The sequence below is a fragment of the Ambystoma mexicanum genome, chromosome 9 (assembly GCF_040938575.1).
Source record: "Ambystoma mexicanum isolate Mex_15411 chromosome 9, UKY_AmexF1_1, whole genome shotgun sequence".
Taxonomy (NCBI): domain Eukaryota; kingdom Metazoa; phylum Chordata; class Amphibia; order Caudata; family Ambystomatidae; genus Ambystoma; species Ambystoma mexicanum.
In genome coordinates, this window is record NC_090931.1 from 60,437,991 (window position 1) to 60,449,022 (window position 11,032).

Here is an 11,032-nt window from a genome sequence, read left to right on the forward strand (position 1 = left end):
CTGTGATGTGCGATGTATCACATCATTTTAGACATTTTGGATTTTAGGGGAACATGTGGTACCCAGGTGTATTGTGATGTATGATGAAATCCCGGGAGGATAGCTCAGCTGCAACGTGCTCGCCTTCGAAGCAAGACGACAGAGTGATACAGGTTCGATCCCCGGGTCCGCGCTTAGAAACCTCTGGGTATTAAGCGTGTTATGAATAACCTATCATATCATATCAATTTGTATGGAATTATATGATGAATTTGTAAATCCTTTATGATGTATGGAATGTTGATTAGTATAAAGGTTTGATACAAACCACATATATACTTATTTATTTGTTTGTGTGGCTTATACATAACCTTCACAAAAACAAATCGATATACACAAGAAAACCTAATCTAAAAAGGTCATCATAGAATACTAAAAACAATATAAATGACAATTAATGCAGAACAGATAAGAAAAGATTATACTTTGAGTCAAATGTTTCAAGAAATAGATATTCAAATACATTCAATATCTAAAATATAACTTCACTTCTCCACTTAATAATAGTTCACAATATCGCCCTATGGCCAAATCAATACATAAGTAGTACACATGGTATACCTACATTATCCTATCAAACCAAGTGCTAATATTCACTGAAATGCATCTTTAATTCATTGCGTTTATTCAATTTGTGTAGAAGGTACTAATTGACAGATATTTCTCAGAAATCTAACTACAGCGAGCTGCAGCGAGGTATCTTTCCCATACAGCATTTCAAGCCATAAACTTTCAAGGTCCACATTATCACTGTTTACACATTTCAGAAAGTGATGTACGCGTTCATTTCTCAGTAAATTGCAATATATTAATAGATGCTGCTGTGTCTCTGATAACCCAGATATGCCACAAAACCGGCACAGTGATGGAGCTTCATTCCCTCTCTCTCGTAAATCTATAATTTCCCTAGTCAACAACACATTACATTTAAAGCGCATAAAGAATTACGCCATCTTTCGTCTGGGTATTTTATCAACTATGGCTCCATGCTACCTACTCTTTTGGATCCAGATACCAGGTATTTATACAGTATAGTTCTTACAACACTTAGACAAGTAGTATTCCAGTCCAGTAACTCTGAGTATTTTGTTGCCTTATTTGGGTTAAATATAAGCATCTCACATGTTGCCCCAAAAGTAGCTAGATATGTGAAGGACTCCATTGCCAGTTCCTTTAGAAATTCAGAGACACATTCCCCAGCATATTGTAGATGGTATCTTTAGAACTGATAATCCATTTTCTAAATAAGCACACTCTGCGCCACATAACCATGCTTCTAATGGAGCTCAGACCCAACTCATAGCACAAAGCTTCCAGCGGAACACACTTAGGAAAACATCTAAACACAGACCTTAGTATCCTTGCCTCGTATTTATCTAATTCCTCAATGGCCCATCTCGGAAAGAGTTCTAAGCCGTAACACAATTGCGGAATCAGTTCACACTTATAGTATCGCAGAGTCGGCACAAATGAACATTTTCCATATTTAGCAAACATTTTTTTTAGATAGATTATTTGAACATTTACCTTTCCATCCAAAAATGGCCTATAGTTCAGCTTTCTTTTGTTTCCAAAAATTGGATATCCCAGATAACGAAGGTGAGATTTCACACTCAGTTTTTCATGATTCAAAAACCATACTGGGTTTCCCCTGGTGACGCTACAGTGAAGCAGTAGAATTATTTTATTTTTTTGCATTAATCATAAGCGAGTTTGCCATTGTGTACTCTCTAAATACTGTTAGTAAACGTTGCAGTTCTAACAGAGTATCGTCAAATAACATAAAATCATCTGCATAGGCAGTCCAAGATACCTTAACTCCCTCAATTGTCAGTGGTACGAAGGCAACTGCCTCTAGCGCATCCCCTGCATCCGATACATATAGGTTGAATATTGTCAGAGCGAAAACGCAGCCCTGTCGCAGGCCGTTGGTAGCATTTATTGCCTCTGACAATGTTACCAGGTTACATAGACGCACCTGTAGCTTCGAGCCTTCATGCAGATGGTAAAATATCGAAAGGAGGGAAGATGGCAAGCCAATTCGATATAGCTTCCCCCAAAGGATACTCCTATCCACCATGTCAAACGCCATAGTCAAATCTATACATCCTACATAGATTGGTGTACTTCCCTGTTTCCATTCTTTCTGTTGCAAGATATTCATTAAACACCCCCCTGCATCAGTGCCAACATTTTTACGGAAACCAAATTGCAGCTGTGATAGGATCTTATTTACCTCTGCCCACTCTCTTGGATATGTTTCAGTACCAGACATGCAAAAACTTTAGAGTCCGCGTCCAAGAGTGCAATTGGTCTATAATTTGCGGGGGACGACCTATCACCTTTTTTGTAGACTGGCACTATATAAGCTATGCGCCATGTATTCAGGATTTCTCGCACCTTAACTATGTCAGTGTAGAGAATAAATAAGATCTTTGCCCAAACATTCACATTACCCTTGAAAATGATATTCGCTAACCCATTAGGCCCAGCCACCCTAGAAGATGATGCTTTACATATTAACATTTAATATCATTTTGTTCAATTGGAAAATCCCATGCAGGTTGAATGACTAAATTCGGCAATGGATTTTTAAGCTTAGAATGGGCATAGACAGTACCAAAGTGTCCCCTCCACTGCTGTTCCGATATTGCACAAGTTTGCATTTGGGCCTGTTGTACATTTCGATTACTCATTAGAGCCCAAAAGGATCTAGCTGACCAATCCCTTAATGCTGCCGAAATAGCTTCCCCATCCACCTGAGATAGATTTGCTCTATGGGCTTTGATTTTATTCTTCCATCTATTTTTAATTTCTTTCCTCTGGGCCTTCTTTTCGGTCGGGGAGAGATGCCGTTTGCATAGATGTCTCAACTCCCTAAGTCGGTTATTGTTTAATGTTCTAACTTCTGTATCATAAGTATGTAAATGCGTTATCTTCCTTTCATTAGCACTAGATACAGAGACTGTCTGGTTAATAGTTCATAGTACATAGTGATCAAAGGTGGGTACAGTATACAGCGTTGCTTTTTTCCCAAGGCTCGTATTATCATTATGCCAGGTAATGCGATTCCCAGATGCGTTGACCAAGTATGTATTTATACATGCCCCGTATTTCGCATCACCCTCCATCCCCTCAAAATGTACCTCCAGTATCTTATGATCACTGCAGATAGTTTTCCTCATGCTCAATAAGCTTGCCAGGGCATATAATGGAGTTGAGAGATGTAGTCAATTTTAGTAGAGAATTTACCATTGAACCACGTGGCTGTGTCTGGCAAATTACCCAGTAACTCTCCTGCATTAATTAGTCCCCATTCTTCAAAGAATTTACACCATAATTGACCCTGAGAAGTCTTGTTAATCTCATCTCCCCTTATGGTGCAATATTCCGTTCCAAGGGTGCGTTTCCCCCCATTGTCTGCTGGAATTTCGACATTAACCACCCGCAACCACTATCATCACATATGGGTGGAGTAGAGAAGCTTCTTCCATAATTGCCCCGAGCGATTCTAAAGAGTCCATTATATGATTTTTTACATTCCAATAGATGTTGACAACCAAATAATTACTGGGACCTTCACAATTCGATAGTCTAAATAGTACAGCTAAGCACCATTTTGGTAATCGAAAGATTTTTATAGTTATAGGTCCCCAATCCACATGTATAGCAGTGATGAGACCCCCAGAGGGCCTACCCAATTTCCCAAACCACATATACGTATTAAATAAAAATTAATTAAAAAAGACATAATTCCCAAAACTCAGGCCAGAGTCACAATTCAGTAGATGCTGGCGTTCCCATTGAAATAGATGCGAAAGAAGCTGCAAACAAAATCTTTCGAACACTCTTTACAGTTAATGGTGAATTCTGATGTTTTTATGGGAAAAATGCAGATGTTCATGCAAAATGATTGATTGTGGGTGCCAGTTATAACTGAGACCTTGCAAAATTATTGAGATATAAATCCAGGTTGGGGAATGGGAGGTTTTGGGAAGAGGGATGACTCTGCTGGTAATTGGGGCCATGGATCAAAGCAAGAGCTAGAGTGAAGAGAGAGAGTACTTGCACAGGCCTGGCCGGTCAGCCTGACCCACGGTTCACATAGATGTTAGCAAAAGCCAATAAACCTGGGTGCTAAGGGTTTTATGAATGCAATTCCCTTTTATAAAAAGACACTTGCAAGTGGAGTTTAATTCATGAAACCTGAACAGAGATGGCCCTTGTGGAAACAAGGAAAGTGAGCTCGGACATGATTTCTTTCCAGATTGCCCACTAGGGAGAGGATTGTGGTGAAACAGGAGGCGGAATGGTGGCATAGGTGCAGGAGCAGCTAAGTGTGCAGGAATGTGTTATTTGAGCTACAGTGATGCTGTCTGGTGGGCGGGGAGCAAGGGTCTGAGGCTGTGGCCGTGAGGGTGCACAGCTCTGAGGGTGCACAGCTCTCAGGCTGCACTAAGCATGGTTGTTGTGCAAGCAACTAACACTAGTGTTTGGAGCAGCTTGATTGACGGAGCTTCCTTACCTAAGTGCCAGTAGTGTTCATAGAAGGAAGAACCACACGATTTGTAAATGTAAGCCTATAATTGTTTGAAACTGCCTTACAACCGTGCAACATTGCTTTCTTTGCTTGAACACACTCAGTATAGGGATTTCATGACAACTCCCAAGATGAGAAATGTCAGGAGCAGAGATGAAGGTCTTTGATATATCTTGTGGAAAAGTCAAAACATTAACCTTGTTGAAATCCTTTGCCTTTTAGACCCATTATGTGATCTCTGATGGACAGAGCGACCTCGAGGGGAAACCAGATCCGTCGCTCTCTGAGGACGTGACCACCGGCTCAGAGCACATGGACACCCTAGACCAACAAATCACTGATCCTCAGCAACTGACACAGTACATTATCACCACGACGACCGACGGGAACGGGAGCAGCGAAGTGCATATCTCAAAACCCTGACCTCGCACAGAGGTGAACAGTAGCCCCTGCTGTCTCCAGGTGGACCGTGGCATCTACAAACTCTTTTGGCCTCTGTGCTACTCGGAGTCCTTGGTTATTCATATCATAAACAAGAAATACATGTCTGCACCTCCAGGAGGAACAGGGCCGGTGTCCTCCAACTCGCCAGTGCCACTAAGCTGTTTACAATCTTAAAAAAACAGTTAGCACTAACCGAGTCGGTCGGCGGAGCAGGAAACGTGACGTCAGAGCCAGGGTTTGCTCATTTTTTCCTCTTGCCCCCCAACCCCTCACCAGATTGTCTTATTGCGGTTACCAGAGCTACCTGTAACATCTCAGCCATGTGTACTACAAAATGATATCCCCTTTTTAAAAATAGTTACTGTAATTGAACCATCTTTGCTCTTTCATGAACATCAGCATACAAATGCAATTGAAAGTGGCACTATTCCCAGATACGACAGCAGTAAATAGTCACAGTTCTTTTTCAATCTCCTTCATAAAGTATTTTGAAGGCCAATAGATAGAATGACAGTGTTGGTTACAGTTGCACAGACTGATCTGTCAAAGCTATGATTGGGTACAAACTTTGAAGGAGCGCTTTGGACACTTACCCGCCCTTTCAATCAGAACAAATGACACATCAGATAGGCTTCTTTCTATGATTGTAGCCTGGGTTGTGTACTGTTTCACGAAAGACTGGAACTGAAAGTGTTACTTGCGCGTCTCACTCCACCAAGAGCGCCAATGTAGCAAATCATTCTCCCATCACCCTTTCTCACATCTATTTAAAAATGCTTGCCCTTTTCACATCCCAACTTTCTTCCTTCTCAACAATCAAGTAGTAATCTTTCACTATATCACTCACGTACTACATAATCCTTCTTTTCTGATCATCTGATCCCCAAGCCTTCAAATCATAGTGGGTATTCAACACTGGCCCAGTCCCATCGCCTTTCTCCACTCTTAATACCACACTGAATCGCAGATCTGTCTGCTTGAATCCCCTGATCCACCATGCTCCCTCCCCCATTCATCCACATCCTATTTTAATTTAAACAAGTACCATCTTGGAACTTCATATAACAATGCTGTAATGTCTTCATTAATTTAGTATAGGAATCATGGAGTGTTTACTTATTAGAAATAAAACGGTTTTCAAATGTAAGAAAAGTTTGCATTTAATTACTTATTGGCAAACTTAATATAATCGAGTTAAAAACAAAACACTCACATTTCCTACTTGTTCGATGACCAAATTGTAGCGTTTTGGATTGGTTTACCTTACACTGCAAGTAAGTAGTCCATTTCAAGATGGAGACTGTAAATTAATTTGGATGTTGCAGTGCTTTCTCTGCTACTCTGTGTTCCCACCTCCCCAGAAAAGATCCCATGGTCTACTCCCTAAATAATAATGTTTCTAAGCACCATACCTAACACATTTTCCCTCCCACTTTTAGTCCAGTAAAAGGTGCACAATTCGATAGGTTGGTGCCTGTGTTTTGGGGTTCCGGCTCTTTTTTGTCTCTTGTGTGGTTGCTGCCATCATACTGATGAACCAAGGGGCCTTTGGGGGAATACATCTGTGGTTTTGGTTAAAGGATCTGGCTTCTTTAAAAACATTTCACTGTACTGAGGAGATCAATGCGAGATGGGGGTGGCCCCAGGGAATGGGGCACCCCAGGAAACGGGGTGCTTCTGGCCGGAGGACAAATAGCAGCGAGGCTTATATTTGCCTAATTCTCGAAGGCCGTCTCAGAACTCCACTGGAATGCGAAGAAATACTGACTTTTGGTAAACTTTTCGATCTCAGCTGCTGCCTCGCATCTCATTGTAGAGACTGTGGGAGGCCTTATGCCCACAGCATCCATTGAATTTGGATTTTGTTATTTATGCGTGTATGTTCATTAATGCACATTTCTGTGAATTGTTGTTGCGTCGATAGTCTTGTGTTCATGGCAAGTGTAAAAACTCATGAATAAATATTTTTTTAATAACAATTTCACCAGTTTGAATTCTATACAAAAAAGGGAATGAGTTCTCTTTGAAATGCATTTATACCTATTTGCTCCACAATGTCAAATTCAGCTGTGTTCAATTCACAATGCACATTCTAGAAGCCTTTGCAATGGCATTGCAGCAGCTGCTGGCATCTATCGTTAGCAGTCTTTACATCTCCTTCAAATCTCCCTTCACAAGCTGGTATTTTTCTGCCAATGCCTTTTTTGAGGGAAAGTCCCCTTCATGCCAACTTCTTAAATTAAAGGTTTATTTAAAGGTTTATTGAATCAATAAAACACATAAGAAACTTCTTAAATTAGCAGATCTTTTGAAAGGGGTTTCACATGCATCGAATAGTTTTGAGTTTTATTTGCATCTTTGTCGGGTTCATTACAAGTATTTGGTTATTGGTGAAACGACGGTGTGTTTTTTTTGTTTTTGTTTTTTAGAGCATATTTTTATCCGTAGGCCCCATTCCAGGTTGAGTTCTTAGTAACATAGGCAGTAAATTAAGAAATATTGGTGTAGTAAACACTGCGTGGTAAGGAGTAGAAATACCATTGTGAAACCACCAATAATTTCTCATAATTTTACAAGTAACACCTTTGCTCCTAAACTATGTGGCTACATCCCAAAACCTATGTTCTCATAAGGGAACTAGGTCTGCTAGTACATCCCAATCATTAGCAGCAAAAAACTAGGCACGGCATTAACAAAAGTCCCCAGATTAGATGTGTACTTCATCAGTGTGCACAAGTGCTTAAACCCAGGGATGATCACATACAGTGATTACATTGCCCTTTCGAATTCACAATTTCAAGTGCCTGGAAAAGCAAAGCATTTCCGTACATGTGTGTGGAACAGGCACAATGTGCAAAAAGGGCCATTACAGAGCCTTCTGCACATTTCTTGCGCTTAGAACAGGGCTATGAAGAACTGTTCCGCATGCATTTACACCACTTTCCGAATTCTGGATATGGCATATGAAGAATAACTACATGTGATCATATGTTCATAGTATGCAGAATATAACAAGTGTGCAATGGCAAACTCATGCATACAGCAATCTAGAGCAGAATTGGTACTTTATCCAGATAGAGGATCTGTCACATTTCCATAGTAGAGGCATTCGTATAGGTTCACACACTACATAACAGGGAGAGTATGGAGGACAGTGTACAGAACAAGCCTTACCTCGCTGTAGCGTTGCAATGAAATGAGGGCAACATTTAAAATGCATGTGGGATGGTACAGATGTCTCCTGCCATGCGTGTGTTGGTGGAGACCAGAGGAGAGCACAGGCCGTGTCTCCTGTTGGTGGTGTGAGCATTAAAGGAGCCTGGGAATGCAGCCACCATAAGAACAAAATAGGGAAGGATATTTTCTGCAGCTAGGTTCACATCATGGAGAAAGGGAAAATGCTAGTCCACATGATTAAAATGGATAGAGTGGCCTTAGGTTGTAAGCAGAAAAGGAGTGAACATTGAATAGTTAAAAGCGATAGAGTGGGAAAGGAGCCCTTTCAGTGTAAGCCTACAAGGAATGGTAAGGGGAATAGTATGGAAATATGGAGGAGCAGAGCACTTCATCCGGATAAAATAACAATTCTGCCCCAGTTGTATGCATCTAAGTACTATGCAGTCATTTCCTTAACCACTTGCCAATTGTTTTGTTTAACTACTGTGACGAATCTGGACAGTATGTCCCTTCTCCCCAGAGGGGGAGCCACTCCCTTTGAGGCTAGGGAGGTGAGCCAGCTAAGCAAGACCCTCCCTTGGGGTCTAGGCAAGTGGGACCTCACTGGGAGTGACTCCCTTCTTGGAGACAAGGACCCCATGCCGATAAGGAACTCCCCGTCCGGAACATGCTATCCGCCTATATGAGACTTGGAAAGACTGTTAACCCTGTTTTGAATTTAACGAGTAATAGCATTTTTACTATCTCCTTGCCTTCAGATAATGCTGGATTCCGCTTGAACAACAGAGTCAAAGAGGAAGAACACACCCCTTTTTGTTTGTGCTTGCATGTATAAAAACACAAGGAACTTTGAATCAGAGAGTCTGAGAAACTCCTACGCAGTGGGAGCACAGAATCCTATGCAGAGGCATCCTCTTACAGAAAGATGTCCTGGAGGAGCATGCCACGATAAACCGGGGAGCCAGTGGTACCGCGGAGAGTGAGCCAAGCACTCGGACGATGCCGGAAGGCTGGCATTCTAACCGACCAGGAAGCCAAGGTCAGAAGGGAGATGGAGAAGCAACCGTTTCATCTGATGGAATGACCATGAAGCTGTGGTGGGCCCGACAACCAATGCCGATACTAGACTACAGAAGGGAGCCCGGAACCCCAAGCTCTACATGAGAAGTGCATTTACCGCTGAGCTAAGCAACAGAAGCTAAGCAAACGCTCCCAAAGAGAGAATGCAATTGAAAGGTACTGTGAGAAACCTGAAGGTGTCTCATCCAATAGACCCCGGGGATCTGTCAGTTCCTGGGGGTGGAGACCAGTGCAGGAGGATAACCTGGATGAGGGGTCTTCGGGGAGTGGAAGTAGGACACCGGATGGCGAGACACAGTATCCCCTTCCTTGTAACAACTTTTCCCCATCCTACCAGTTAGGATACTTGGGGACTCAACCGCCCCTGCTCCTTCCCGACATGAACACTTTTTCATGGACAGCTCACCACGAGCGAAAACGGACAAACACCAGAGCTGTATACCTGACATGTCCCAATACAATAGTTAGGCAAGGTCAGGCAATTACTGATCATTACGCACACCTGATTTCCATCACATTTCCCCACACGAATCGAAGGAAGAGCACGAAAGCACAATTTTAGCAAGGCAAAGCACACGCGGAAGCAGCAGTTCCAAGATGGCAGTTTAATACAAGAAGAAAGACGGCGAAATCAGTGAGGGTTGCAAGGAGGGAAGTACCCTTGACCTTTTCAGACCGTTACTTTCGTGAGCCTTGAAAAATCAGAAACCTAAGGCAGGGGACTAAAGCTAAAAAAAACCTGCATTGTGTGTCGCAGGTACCCGAGGCTCTCCCGCATCGATAACCAAGGCGGGGAGGAAGATTTGCAGCTGTGGTACTTTCCTTGGCTCCTACAACAAAGCAGCACCAGTAAAGGATGCATAGCCGGAGAGACTGATACCAGACCAGCCTGTGTTTGAACCAAGGTTGCAAGTGGCAACATTGTATGAACAAATCTAAAGAGAACTGTGTGTGAAATGTATGTAATGAGAAAACCAGAGGAGTGACAGAACTTTTGAAAGCCAAGAAAGATACTGTAGACAGAGTGGTCCGGTGCTACATGGGTGCTAATTCGAAGGTTCTTGTTAGGTATCCAACGGGTTGGCAACTGTGAAAGGAGAAGTTAAAGATCAAAGTGATGCTGCAACGGGTCAAGCTAAACCCTCTGCACATTCTAAAGTCTTCGATAGTTTAATACAAACTGAAATGGGTCCGAGCCCGGCTGAGGGAGACTAATTGTGTAAGAGGAAGGATTTGAGCCTGGCTGAGGGGATCCGGGGTGAACCGTCAGTCACCCGAGAGTGAATATTCTCTGAACATTGTGAAAAGGGGAATCTGAGCCTGGAAGTGGGGGATCCAAGTTAAATCAAAAGAATTGAATACTGTATTCTCCCATTTGGACCCCAGGAATACTCTATTCAGGTGGCCAGGGCGGAGCCTTCGCCCTTGGATCCAGAACCTGGGGGTGGACCAGTGCGAGAGAATCACACGGGTAGGGGAGTCCGGGGTCATTCTCATGGGAATACCCTAGGTGAAACGCAGTATTGTAATGTTTCCAATGCACCCCTACCTGATATCCCAGCAGTCTTTATGGGCTGTTGTCACCAAAATGCCCCTCCACCCTCCAAGAGCTTTCCCTTACGGAAAGGACAGCAAAAACAACAGGGAAAATTCAAATTACTTCTAAAACCCAAAACGTATTTTACCTCTCCACAATACTACAACTCCCATAATTCCATTCCCCCATTGAAATCCACAAGGACTGGGACGAGG

The 11,032-nt window shown here is 42.5% G+C and overlaps 1 protein-coding gene across 3 annotated transcripts in view; it reads left to right on the forward strand.

The window, feature by feature from the left end:
- PRDM10 (PR/SET domain 10) overlaps nucleotides 1–7,007 on the forward strand; it is an 825,235-nt gene extending 818,228 nt beyond the window's left edge. For all 3 annotated transcript variants that reach the window (XM_069614147.1, XM_069614145.1, XM_069614146.1), the window contains one exon: nucleotides 4,802–7,007. In XM_069614147.1, the coding sequence (XP_069470248.1) occupies nucleotides 4,802–5,002 (201 nt within the window). In that variant the 3' untranslated portion in view covers nucleotides 5,003–7,007. The remainder of the gene's footprint in view (nucleotides 1–4,801) is intronic.
- The last annotated feature ends 4,025 nt before the right edge of the window (nucleotides 7,008–11,032 follow it).